Source organism: Argiope bruennichi, chromosome 4 (genome assembly GCF_947563725.1).
Source record: "Argiope bruennichi chromosome 4, qqArgBrue1.1, whole genome shotgun sequence".
Taxonomy (NCBI): domain Eukaryota; kingdom Metazoa; phylum Arthropoda; class Arachnida; order Araneae; family Araneidae; genus Argiope; species Argiope bruennichi.
The window spans coordinates 19,848,383-19,862,543 of NC_079154.1; the positions used below are offsets into that span (position 1 = coordinate 19,848,383).

General features: G+C 30.0%; 1 protein-coding gene across 1 annotated transcript in view; it reads right to left on the reverse strand.

The window, feature by feature from the left end:
- LOC129966147 (integral membrane protein GPR155-like) overlaps positions 1 to 14,161 on the reverse strand; it is an 83,982-nt gene that overhangs the window by 8,022 nt on the left and 61,799 nt on the right. Inside the window, exons 7-14 of the mRNA XM_056080540.1 lie at positions 13,539 to 13,698; positions 10,387 to 10,542; positions 8,168 to 8,251; positions 6,983 to 7,191; positions 5,033 to 5,138; positions 3,742 to 3,991; positions 2,941 to 3,013; positions 92 to 302 (exon numbers count right to left, since the gene is read on the reverse strand). Of these exons, the coding sequence (XP_055936515.1) occupies positions 92 to 302; positions 2,941 to 3,013; positions 3,742 to 3,991; positions 5,033 to 5,138; positions 6,983 to 7,191; positions 8,168 to 8,251; positions 10,387 to 10,542; positions 13,539 to 13,698 (1,249 nt within the window). The remainder of the gene's footprint in view (positions 1 to 91; positions 303 to 2,940; positions 3,014 to 3,741; positions 3,992 to 5,032; positions 5,139 to 6,982; positions 7,192 to 8,167; positions 8,252 to 10,386; positions 10,543 to 13,538; positions 13,699 to 14,161) is intronic.

Here is a 14,161-nt window from a genome sequence, read left to right on the forward strand (position 1 = left end):
ATATTCTGAATCCTGACCAACATCGTCCAATATTGTTGTGCATTTTGTGCTGATAAGGATATCTAGTAGTATGAAAGATATGTGCACTCACTATTGCCATGGATATGCTGCTCATGATTAGGAGTATCACGTGTCTTAAGTATCCTCGCGAAGCCTCCTCTATGTCATTCGATGACCTTGGCTTGCTGTGGACAGGGGAGGATTCCACTGAAGACACCTCACTTTCTGTTGAAGACAGTAAATGCCTTTCGCTGAAGGAGGTCTCGGAGCGTTTCAGTGATGTACTCATTTTCCATGGTGAACTAGAAAAAAAATGACTGTCATGTTATTTATATTGGTGGTGAAATATTAATCTTTAAACGACAGAAGTATTATAGTAAAATAATAAAGGTGATTATAGTAGAAAATGAGCACATAATATGGGAGTTTTGAACCACATAAATAAGAATTAAGAGTACATAGACCATCATAAATTCCACTTCAGCTTTATTTAAAGAACTGCAAGAGGTTGAATCGAATATTTATTAAATTGGTATCTATCTTTAATTTGAAAATATCGTTCGTATTCGATGTAGTACCATCACAAGTTAATGTATGCTCTTTTTGCTCTTGTGTATAGCCGACTGCCCCGTAATCACTGAACGAAGCAGTATCGGCAGGATTAGAAAAAGTGTACATGATACTTCCGCGATGTCGTTCGATGTTTTGAAAGCCAAAAATTATCGTGAAGATATCATAACGATTTTCTGGGCCATTTGTGAATAAAAGAGGTAGCAGAAAGCATAGAAGGATTCGAGATCGCCATCATCCACGTGATAATAAATTCCATATTTATCCACAGTGGTAACTAGCATACGGTAGTGTGACTGCGGCCATATCTCCATTACCACAAAATGTTCAATGGCATTTTATTATTTAATGATATTGTTCGACATTCAGAATATCGAATAATATTATGGAGATGTTGTGCAATATCCAATATGTATGATTTGCCTTGAAAATGTATCGATATTCGATATTATCGATGTTCAATATAATATCGATATTATCAATATTCTCTATATAAATTTTATCGATATACAGAGAAATTCTCAAGAGTTCTACGAAACTGAACTCTTCTAATTGCCGGTAGAAAATTTTACCAAGTAATTGAGAGAATACTTTTAATCTAGAAAAATTATCGTTCTTTGATGACAAATTTGACAACAAATAAATTTTTGGCGACAAATTTGGTACTTAAGTTGATCTACGCAGATGATCATTAGCAAAATAATAATAATAATAATAATCAAAATACAATGCAATGAGCAAAAACAAACAAGTCGACCAAAATTATTTCTAACTGTTCCCTGGAAACATGGATCAAAAAACAATTCACTTTTTTATCAGCAACGCCAAATAAGGAGAAAAAAAACCCAAATTCATGTTGAATAAAGTAGAGAGTATATTTATCAGCCACTAAATGTTAACAATCTGTATTGATCGCACTCAATATTTTAAAAAACTGCATTATATTCGAAATAATGTCGATATTATGGAAATAATGCCAAACTATTATAAAGTGGTCGTGCTCTGTCAACCGATACTAATTGCAGAGTTCCTTTGGCAGAATTTCGGAAGTGAGTCTGAAGATATTATCTCGAAACCCATGGCAGATTTCGAATCAGATGCGGACGTCGCTGTTACACAACGAAATGACCCTTTACACACACCGATAATTTAATTAGATGATTAACTGATATCCTGATTCCACTGAATATGATTACGTCACGAAACGAAGTAAAGAAGTACAATTCTGGTATAGCTTGCGATTAGCCTCAAATGATGGTTCATGGTCACTTGACTGTAGGTAAAAAAAACGTTACTTCCTCAATTCTTTTATTTAACTTAATTTTGTTATACAAGGATTTAACTATGTGCCGTGTGTAGTTTTAAATAATTATTTATTCCGGTAGAAATAGTATTTGTATAACGCATATCGGAGACATTACAATAGTGCCAGATATTTTCAAGATATTGCGAGATATTTAGAACATAGTAAAATACCATGAATATATCGTATCAATACTTTGTGATGGTAGGAAAAATGCAAAAAATTCCCGAAGATTAAAAAGGGTAAAAGATACTCGTAAAAAAGTTCAAACATCACTTTTTTATGTTAAAATGTCAAAACGAATGCTTTATGATGTTATAAACGTAAAAAGTTCTTGGCTGTCTTCAAAGTAATTCAAATTTCATAGAAATAGGCCTCTAAAGTAAACGTTAGTTCCTGCTGTTAGAGTTGTTAGACCCAACATTTTCACTTTTGGCATATACAAAATTTATCGCTTTTAGACTTAAACTAATTTAAGGAAAATATTTCATATTGCGTTTGTTTTTAGCTCTACTCTGAAACAGATATTCATATATAATTAAAGTCAACATAGCATGCTGTGCTATGAACTAAAATTAAAATCACCATCTTCTATCTAATCTTTAAACAATTAAATAGATAACAGAAATTGAGTTTATGATGATGTAGCTTTTAATAATCATTTTTTTTTAATTTGCTGCAATGATAATATCTGTAATATTTTGTAGCGTGGTAACGGATTCAAGAAGGTTATCAATGTCTGCCTTCAGAATTCTGGGAGGGCGCCAGGAAGATCAAAAGCAACCAAATTATTATGTCTATGTCGGCAATTTTAACAAAGAGTAACTGAAAAAATGAATCACATTTCCTAACATCATTTACCTTTGCTCTGCCATCGGCAACAATTTGACGATAATTTTAAAATGTTTACCATCTTTGACTTGAAGTTTTAACACGATTTCTATATTTATTTCTTGTTTTGTGGCGTGGATGACATTGATGATTAAATTGAGACTCTAATATGTTCCATTTATTTGCGCTTATCCATAGATAAAAGAAAGTGGATTTGAGTACAATATTAACTATACCTTTCAGGAGAATTCTCACTGCCGGATTCTTCAGTTTGTTTTTTCGAGTCAAATTTTCCTTGTGCTAAGGCATCTGAAAAATGTAAATGAGATATAATTTCTATTGACAGTGGGAAGCATAAAAAAATAAAGAATTCTAAACTGAAAGTTGCTAATTTGTTTGCAATATACATCAGAATGAATTTCAAGATGACTCTTGTTACGGTAAGTGTTATAAATTGGTGATTATTATCAGTTGGGGATAATTATCAATTATTACCGTAATAATTCTACTTATAACTTATTATTAAAAGACCATTTCTATACGATGTTTATAAATTATAAAAGGCCAATTTTTATACTTATATAATGTTATACATTTTTTTAAAAACATTCAAATTAAGACACGTTTATTTTGATTGGAAAAAATGCACAATAAAGAATATTTTAATTATTTAAATTTATTTGAATGCCATTATTTTTTTTTCATGTAAAACCTGAATGACATTTTAATGATTTGTTAGAATATCAGTAATTTTAACATACATGAACTTCTTTAATAAGGTGAGTTCGAAATCTCAAATTTAAATTAATAAATTTTATTAATGAGAGTGCTCTTTACGCGTTTCAGAAGTTTTTTAATTATTATAATAAATTACATTTCCAAATATTCTGGTAAATTACTGGGAAAAAATGTAATATCTTAATAAATATTATTTAATATGGATTAAGAAACTACCTCACATTAACCATGATGTTTAATCTATATTATTATAATCGACCTTTTTAATATCTGTTGTTTCAATCCATAATTCAAATTACCTGAATCTGTCTTCATTATTTTGTAGATAGCGATGCTGGCGCCATCTACAAGGCTTTCTTTTGTGGATAATTCTTTCATGCTCTCCACATCTATTTGGACATCAGGCTTCGTCTTTTCATCTTTTTCCTTTTGTGCCTTTACATCATTTTTTAAGCTTAGATGCTTTATGGGCGGAGAACGGAAGTACAGAACCAAACAAAACGTCGTCGTCGCCAAACACAGGGCGAGAATAACAATCGAACCAGCTGCCTGAAATTTTTATTAAAAATAAAGATATATTTCTCGGAATATTTTAACATAATGTGGAGGGAAATTTATTTTATCATTATCAATTAAAAATCAAAAGAAATGAAAAATTCAATGAGTATACAGGGTGTCTTGGCTAAATCTAAAGGTTTCTATCAAGCACAAATTTCTTCTATCCATTTTTTTTTTTTTTTTTTTTTTTTTTTTTACAGAATTGAAATGATCTGTTGGTAAGATATCGACTTCGGGCCGAAGGCTTCCGGGTTAGAAAGCAGTTTCCAGCGATAAAACTCCATTTTTGCTGGTCTCGTGCGTGCTAGATTCATCAGGTCGAAAAGCTCATCGTGATGATGTGAGGTGGAAGTTTGGGCAAGCAGGTGTTGTCAGTTCAGGAGTCACCCTCGTCATCTGACCACGGTTCAAAATGATAAGGTCCATCCCAAAATAGTCCTATTACTTTAAAACGTGATATTCATATAATTAAACTAAACTGATCCATGTTTTTCTACTAAGATCGCACATGCGTACTATTGATAAATAACCAAATTTATGAATATAATATACTTCCGACTTTTGGCCGGAAGAAGAAGTGGTCATTTAGATTTCCAGGAAAAATATTGTACTATTTCTTCACGATGTTTCTCGATATTCCGAATGTCGTTTAATATTGTGATAATACTTTTAGACATTCTGTGGTAATAAGAATCGGGCATCAGCATAAAACGTCTGCAATGAGATGATTTCAAGTAGATTCATTTGTAGCAAGTGATGAATACAAATAACACTGAATATTTAGCGAGACATCGATTACTTTTCGGATATTTGATGAACTAGTTAAGTAGTAGTATTAAACTTTATGAACCTACAAAAAATATGGGAAATTTCTCTTTAATTTATTTTATAAACAAATATGTGAAGTTCTCTCAATATAAGTTTTTAACCTGGACAATATATATGAAACAGCATGATTTCTGAACAAATTAAATATTCTTTGTTTCTTAAATGGAACATAAACTTAAAAAATGTATCCTTGATGAATCTCACCTCTGTTGTCCCGTAAATGAAGAGCGGCAATTCTTTATCCAAATCAGGTTCGCATTGTCCTATGCCAGTGAAAATTAATATAATCGCCACAACGACAACTGGGAATCTATAAAATAAAGTAGAGATTACAACTCTTATAACGCTATCAGAATTAAATTTTCCAACAATTTCCAAAGTTTATCTATTATTTTATCTACTTTATATTAATTCGCTCCAAAAATATCGGTATTAAATATGTATCATTTTATAATCAGTTCTATTAGCTACCTTTCATTTTTAATGAATTAATTGAGGATTAAAAATGAGAAATGTAGCAAGTCTAAAAAGCAAGAATACTAAGAAGTTGATCCCTAGAAGTCGCTATACTCTGTTTCACCCTAACTTGGCAGTAGTGTACATTCTAGGCATGCCGAATCGCAGTCGTCGTCAGGGGAACTGGGTTACTTTAAAGTACAAAGTTACTAGAAATGCAGATCGCTGGCGAAACTTTATCTCGCAAATTTTTCGCCAAATAGTAAATATTTATTTACTTTATTATATTATTACTTTATCGGAGAATTAATTGTTTCCTTATTTTTTCAATATTATTGATACATTATTTTAATAAATCATTAAAGTTATTTCATATCGTTTTTCAAAAGAAAACACAAAATCTTTCAATATTCTGTAAAGCGTAGTTCAGCTAATGTTTTTCGAAAAGATATCTGTATCATCGTTCACATCTTTTAAAACTTTATCTAATGTTGGGATCTCATTTCTACGAAAAAATGCATGGATTTTTAGTCAAATACTGGATAATGTAAAATCATCATATTTTACAAGACCTGAATGTTTGCCTACTGAGCCTGGGCGCTTCTTTCCAGGAGTACTTAAAGGACTGGATGCATTTATTCTTCTTTCAAAAGGAAAACTGTTCATTGCGAAACACCCGTAAGATGCGAAACTTTATCGATGATTTGATTGATAGAATCTTGAGGGTTTTCTCGAAGTCGAGAATAAACATTTATGTTTCTGCATGCTGTACTTTTTGTTGATTTCACTCGTCTTGAAGGTGTGCACAGCGTAGTCGGTGATAACACTTTCTCTTTTTCAGACATTTTAGAAGTGAATAGAAATGACGAATCGAATAAATATTCAACAATCAAAACTAATAACTACTAATGTGATTAACAGTATTAAAAATATCAGGTGGTAAAAAAGCGAGAATAAAAAAGTACGAAAGATGATAATGGTTGCGAACTGAATGAAGCTGAGTTGGCGGAGACGTAAAAGAAAAGCGCGCCAAATATTTGACCTTGAGACCGGTTCTAGCCAAAGTGGAATTCATTATGTCAATCTTTTAGTTTTATTCGTTCGCTTTATTTACAAAATACTTAACAGATAAGCACTTCTAATTTGAGAATAATTTTAAATACATACTGATAAAAAGGATTTCTGTAATTAATGATATTATTTGATAAATTTCTGAGCATTTTAACTATTTTAAAGTCGGAATTGATGAGGAACTTCTTCCCAACGCGGAGCGTCACATTTTCTACCTTTTACAATACTGCCAAGTTAGGGTGAAACAGAGTATAGATCCTCGTAGCGGCCTCTCAACAAGCTCATTAAAACTACTTAGAAGACTGCTACCATGTCTTTCCCATGCTTAATACTTTATAAAGCATTGCTCATTAAAAATTTAAGTAAAAAATTTGTTTGAATTTCTTTTTTGTCAACATTATAAAAGTCGATGTAAAATTGTAAAAGCTTGAACACTGGAAACGATACTTTAAAAAAAGTAAAGCACAATGAATATCACATGAAAGAAAAATTCTAAACTTTTATTAAAATTTAAAAGTATATAAAAAATTTTCTCTACAATCTACTTAAATTTTAAAATTCGCACTGAGCGTAGCTTATTTTTTAAATTTCGTATTTAAAAGGAATGCATATTTTGTATTTCTTTACCCAATTCCCAAACAATTCGGCCAAAACATATTCTTGAGGAAAGGTGACTGAGGGTATCTTCTGAGGAAAACCATGGTGACGGCAAGGATGGTCACCCATACTCTGCTCATCAGCTCGCCTCCAGCAATCAGAGTTATCTCCAAGTACGTCTTCCACTCGGCACTGCTCTGGCAAACTGACCAAGTAAAGATTCCCATGGCCAGTATAATCTAAAAACAGGAAACAAATGTTTTTACATGTTTCATAAGATAAAGCCAAGTTTAATCGATTCATTTTAGTTAAATTTTGATCCCATTTGAGTGGAGCCATCTGGTTGAGAATTTATGAAACAATGTGAAGCGTGTACGTCTCAGTATCAGAATATTTTTTTAAAAATCTAGTTTTAACAGAGTCATTTTATTAAATTAAAGAGCATAATACCTTAAGTTTTTTTTCTTGATTTGGTATGCGTTTGAATAGCCATCTTTTGATATTTGTAAAGCATCAAAGTTCTTTATTTCAATTAATAGAAAATTGATTACAAATGAGTTAAGAATATTTTCTACTTTATAGCTACGTTTTTTAAAACCAGAAATCGAATATTATATACATTTTTAACCTTCTCCTTCCTCAGATTCTTGAAGTTTGTATATTTGAGAATAATTTAACGCTCGAGTTTCTTTCTTTCAAAGATAAGAAAAATTCTCTAGATTTCTCAAAAACCGCAATAACAGCTTGTGTTCTTAAGGGGATGAATACAAAAGAGGATTCTCCATAACTGATCTCTACTAAGCAAATATATGTTTGTACATCCTTTGAGAGCTTTCAGAAAATCTCCCAATCCCTCAAACCCATCCGGGTTAGAAGGTTTCGAGGAATACCCGTGGCGCGTGTAACGAATTAAGCACGCGCCACGGGTATTCAATAAATCATAGTTAATAGAAGGGAAATGAAATTGCGGAATGATATCCAGATATCTCGGGCGCCCGCCGTAGTTCCATTGAACGGACGTTTGGGGCCTTTTAGCATTGACAGTATTAAAATTTGAAAATACATCAGATGTTTGGTTATTTTTAAAAAAGTTATTGAATGATTCTAGCTTGCTTCTTCCCTTATGATTTGGCTGTTACTCATTGTTTCATATGATAGATTAGAACCTTAAATTGTTTTCAAAATTTACTTCCTTAAGTAAGAAAATAACTTTACCTGTGAAATGATTAGGCATCCAGTTACCTTGTAAATCTGTCGCTTTACCTTTCTACTTATAAGAAGTGATAATCCAATCCACAACTAAAACGGGAAATAAATAAATAATACATTTTTTATAGAATAATCATAATTTAAAAATTTTATAATAACTACTGAAATAAATTTGTAATGGTGGCCACAAAAGAATCGATAATATTATATAATTAGGGGATAACGTAAATAAATTAGTTATATAAATCATAAAATACTTTAAAAAACTCCTGAAAGATGACTTAAATTTAAATCCTTTTAGGGAAATATCTTTATCTTTTATATCGAATAGCATTGCAGATATATCTTACAATATCTCGTATAAGTATGGATTGTTTTATATATTATTTATAAATATATATCAGTTCTCATATCTAATCGCTATTATATTATAAACATAACTATTATTTTATGTTTTTATTGTTTTGTTTTTCGATATGATTTGATTGTATCTGATCATTTTTCAGATGCAATCTCCTAACTGTAGCCAAGAAAGTAATTTCTTTGCAATATATACTTTGTCCCAGCCAGAAAATAGCCTCACGTATAATCTGTTTTTCTTTTGATTAGAGTTTAGTATTTTAGTTACATTCATTTGCAAATGCGATATATCGAAATGTATGTCATGCGATATCACTACTCATCATAGTTACAGTTATGGCTTATCAATTGCAGAATGAACATTAATCCGAATAAATGCACTTGCTTCTTTTTCACTAAAAAAGACGTACGCAATTATTAAATCAAATCCACCAAGTCCTCCGCTCGATCCGTGAATGCAAGCATTTAGAGTTGTTACTAAACTATAAAGTAACTTTTCCCACATCAAAGCGGTATCAATGAAGCTTAAACCACCAGCACTCATCTGAGTCAACTCATAGCTCGAAAGAGCAAATTAGATTTCGCTTTCAAAACTACCATTCGATCAGCCTTACGCTATGGCTTCTTCATTTGGGGAATGCCAGCCATAACGGGATTAAGGGAATCAATCATAAGTGTTTCAAAACCAGCAGTTAATACGATTCGCGTGTGCCTTCATAGTATATCTCGCATAACAATCAGGAAATAAAAATTGCATTTTAATTTTTGTACATTTCTACAAGTTAGGTGGCTTCAATTGAAGCTACTATGGCAAATCTTAACAACATACATGGCTGAAACTAAGAAAAAAGGATGAGGTGGACTTAAACGGAACTACTATGCCTCAAAGAGTTAACCAGTTAAATGCGTTCGACGAATACACAGACAGTATAAATTTTTATTTTGACACGATCGATGTATAATCTTTTATCTAATAGAAATGAAATCTTATTTCGCTTTATTATGCATTAATTTATATTGTGTTTGATATGTATATCGCTTGACTTTAAAAAGGCGGACTTGGAGGACTTTAAAAAACAAATGGTTAAACCAATTTTGACCCTATCAAAGATACATTGTCCAAATTTTACCAAAAATTTTCTCAGATTCGTAACAAACTTATATAGCATCTCCCTGCTGATAATTCAAACTCCAGAAAATGAGTTCGGCCACTTTGGAACATTCATTCAATAATTTTCCTGAAGTAAAGAGAAGATGTGCTATTTCTTAAATTTGTAGCAAATCTAAGTGACCTTTAATTTTTTTATTATTATTTCCAAATCACCTGAATCTCGTTATGGTATACGCATTGAAATCACTGTGGGAATTCCGAATTATTCATTATTGTCTATCAACTTACTGTTTCAAATAAAAGAATCTTTTTAGCATCATGGCACGGAGACCTCCCTTCCCCAGCCTATTGATTTAAAATCTTTTCTTTCGTAAACAAATTTAGCGGTGCTTTGTTTTCTTCTAAAGTATGAAGCTATATTTAAAAGCATTTAATTTTGGTATGTTGGTGCAAACTTCTCTTTGAATAAGCTGTACACTGTAAATTTGACTCATTTCATTCAATAATTTTTGTATTTATTAAATATTCTTCTAATAAATATTTCAATTCATAAAATATAATTAATATTAAATAATATATAATAAATATTTCAATTCAGTGCATGTTTTTATTAAATTTATGAAATTGTTTAAATTTTTAAAGATTATTTAATTAAAATCGAAGGATTTCAGGTAGCATTATTAGCAAATACAATATATTTTTCAATACTTTATATAAAAAAATCGTTTCTCTATGTTAGTTTATGGAGACTTACACAGGAAAAGAAACTCAGAATGCTCAAGACAAGCATCGTAGTCCTCAATTCATCAGCAAATTCTCCAATTCCTTTCACTTTCATAGAAAACATTCTGTCCAGAACAAATACAACCGGTCCAAACAGGCCCGTGCACAGAACCATCGTCGAGGCCATCTGAAATATTATCGACATGCAAAAGAGTTAGTGTACTGATAAAACAAAGCAACAAAAATGCTTTGTAAAATAGAAATAATGATTTAAAAGTTTTTAACAATGATAATGTAGAAATGAAGGCATGTTTTAATCCATTTAACAATCCATTAACTTTGAATCTAGAAAATATTTTAATTACTAAATAATCCCTTTATCCCCTAGCATAATATTGTTTGATTATATATAGATAAAAATATGAACATAAAATTCTGATATTATTTTGAAGTACCTGAATATCAATCTAACAACTCAGAAAATTAAAATCTAAAAAATATTTTTTCATTTTTATATAATTATCTATATCTTAAAGTACAATATATAATATTATTTATATGACATAAATAAACTATTATATAAATGTAATATCAAATTCTGATATTATTTTAAAGTATCTGAATATCAATATAACAACCCATAAACTATTTTTAAACTATTTTCCAAAAATATTTTTATTTTATAAATAACATTATTATCTTATTTCGTAGCTCAATATTTGTTTATATCAAATAAATGTAAATATGAATATCAAATTCTGATATTATTTTGACGTACCTGAATACCAATATAACAAACCTACAAATTTAGAATCTAAAAAATATTTAATTAATCTAAATTTTATTAAATGACATTATTATCTATATCTCCTATCACAATATTTATTTAAGTATATAATTATACGACATAAATATAAATATGTACATCGAATTTTGATGTTATTTTAAAGTACTTGAATATCAATATAACAACCCAGAAAATTAGAGTTTAAAAAGATTTTTCTTTACTTAATAACATCTTTATCCATATCTCATAGTACAATATTTGTTTAGCTATATCAATTATATTACATAAATGCAAATATGAATTCTGATGTTATTTTGAAGTACCTGAATATAAATAGAACAACCCATAAAGTTAAAATCCAAAAATGTTTTTATTTACTAAATGACATCATTATCTGTATCTCCTGACACAATATTTATTTAAGTATATAATTAAACCGCATAAATGTAAATATGAACATCGAATTCGGATATTATTTTGAAATACTTGAATCATAAGTTTCATAAACAAATATGGATTCTTTATCTTACTTAATTTTGGCTCCTTAGAGTATGAAATCTAATACTTCTCGCATTAAAAATATTTTAAGAGATATAATTTTTATGTCTAAAAAACTAAGTAAATGATAATCCAAATCAAGATGCATTGATAATTTTGGATTTCTTAGAGTATGAAAACTAATACTTCTCGCATTAAAAATATTTTAATATATATAATTTTATGTCTAAAAAACTAATTGAATGATAATCCAAATCATGATGCATTGGTAATTTTGGCTCCTTAGAACATATCTCGAATTAAAAATATGTGAAGATATATATTTTTTTTCAAAACTAATTGAATGATAATCCAAATCACGATGTATTGAAAATTTTGGCTTCTTAAAGTATGAAAACTAATACTTCTTGCATTAAAAATATTTATGTTTAAGACTAAATGAATGATAATCCAAACCATGATGCATTGGTAATTTTCTCAATAACAAATTAACCAGCGACGTAGAATTCAGTGATATCTGAGTTATCAGAAAAATGATTATTAAGATTTGACGATGAAAGCAGTCAACTGCATTTTGTCTTGGCAATAAATAAAATTTCTTAACTGCCTTAATGATCAAACACACATGTATTCAGTCCTAGAGAAACGGGCAATTGTGATGAAAACCAGTTGTAAATCTTTTCTTGCACGGAAAACTCCTTTAACTAGCATGTATAACCACGTGATGTACTTATTCGAAATGCACAGTTGTCTTTCGTAGGATAAAAATATGCAACTCTTATATAACTATTATTATCAGTCTTTGTGCGTGGGATTTGAAAATGTGCCAGGGATATCAAGTTGGTTAAAAAATAAATAGTTTTACAATGCACATAATTAGAAATGGCAAATCTAAGAATAAATATTATTAGTTAGTGATGATAATAATATTTGAAACGGAAGTTTGTGGTATTAAATAGGAATATCAGAAGTTTAGATTAAAATTATTAAATATGAATGTTAGAAACTTAGATTAAAATTTATTGAAAATGGATATTAGAAACTGTATAAGCCAACTTATATATTAAAATTCATTTGAGACTGATTAACAATACTGTATAAATATTTATGCAATATTTCATTTGTATAGTTTTTATCTGATTGTAATCTATCGTATTTCATTTCTTAGTGGGCCCAAATGGGAGGACAGTAAGGCTTTGATTGAAAAACAGAAGAGTTTCAGATTTGAAACCTGATTATTATCTAAGATTCCCTTTGTCTATTGGTTTTGTATATGTTGAATCTCATATTAAAGATAAAATATTTTTCTTGTGGTGTAACATTGAAATTTGGTGAGAAGCTCATCGGCTAAAGTGTTTTCCACGTCTTCTGATTACGATTCAAAATGACGAGATTAGAACGAAAATAACATTCGTTTTCCATCAAAATAAGATGCTGAAATGTAACACTTTTTTTGTTTTGCATTAATATACTTATAATGCTTTGCTAGTGGCGTTCGCTTGTTAAATTCTTTATAAAACTATGCAAGAATTTTCACTCAGTAATTAAAATATATAACTGCATTCTCAACAAAATATATTGTTTGATTAAAAATTTATACGTGTTTAAGCTTAAAATATGCATGCAATTCAATATTCTTGCAGTCAGGTTAGTAAATGTAATCTAAAAAAAGTTTAATGTAATATAACTAAACAGCCTTTTTCATTTATTCATTTGAATCAGTAAGCGAAATAATCTGCAGCTGAAGACAGCCAATTATTACTTGCCACTAAATAAAAAAACTTGCGACTTGTCTCGTAATAAATGAATATATTCGCGACTAGAATGTGTCATCGCGTCTGGATCATCCCGGTTACGGATGCAAATGGGTTAAGACGGGGAGCAAAATTCAAACTCACCATTTCCGTCCTCAATCCATATTCGGCTGCAAAAAGCATGACAATAGGCCCTGTCGGCACCATTCCGTACAAGAAACCGTAATCAGCCAGGTCCTCCATGTCGGGAGCCCAAGCACATAAAACGGATACACAGCTTCGGGTGATCAGTGGAGATACCAGCCTATGAAAGAGATAAAATTGTACACGAATCTCAAAATGCGGAGAAACTTAGAATTCAAGAAAACAACAAATGGTAGCTGTTTTAACCCTTTAAAGGGCCATTTTTTTCTAGTCATATTATGTTAAAATACTTTTAGGCTTGAAATTAGAATAAGGAAAGAGATTCATTTAGCTTATTAAATAAATTTAATTTGATTAATTAATTAATTTGGTTAATTAATGATTAAGTAACAAATCAAGATACATCATTTGTCAGAACTTATGCCAACCTACATCATTTCATACAAAGATTGATAAATTTGGTGGGAAGCATACTTCCCACGGTCTTAGAAAAGGTTAATCCAAAAATACGTTTATTTGAAGCTTAATGTATTTATTTTAAACGATGCAGATTGTTGCTAGAACTTGAGAGAGATCTCATATAATCCAGTTCATGACTATTAAAAAGAAATACAGCATGTAAC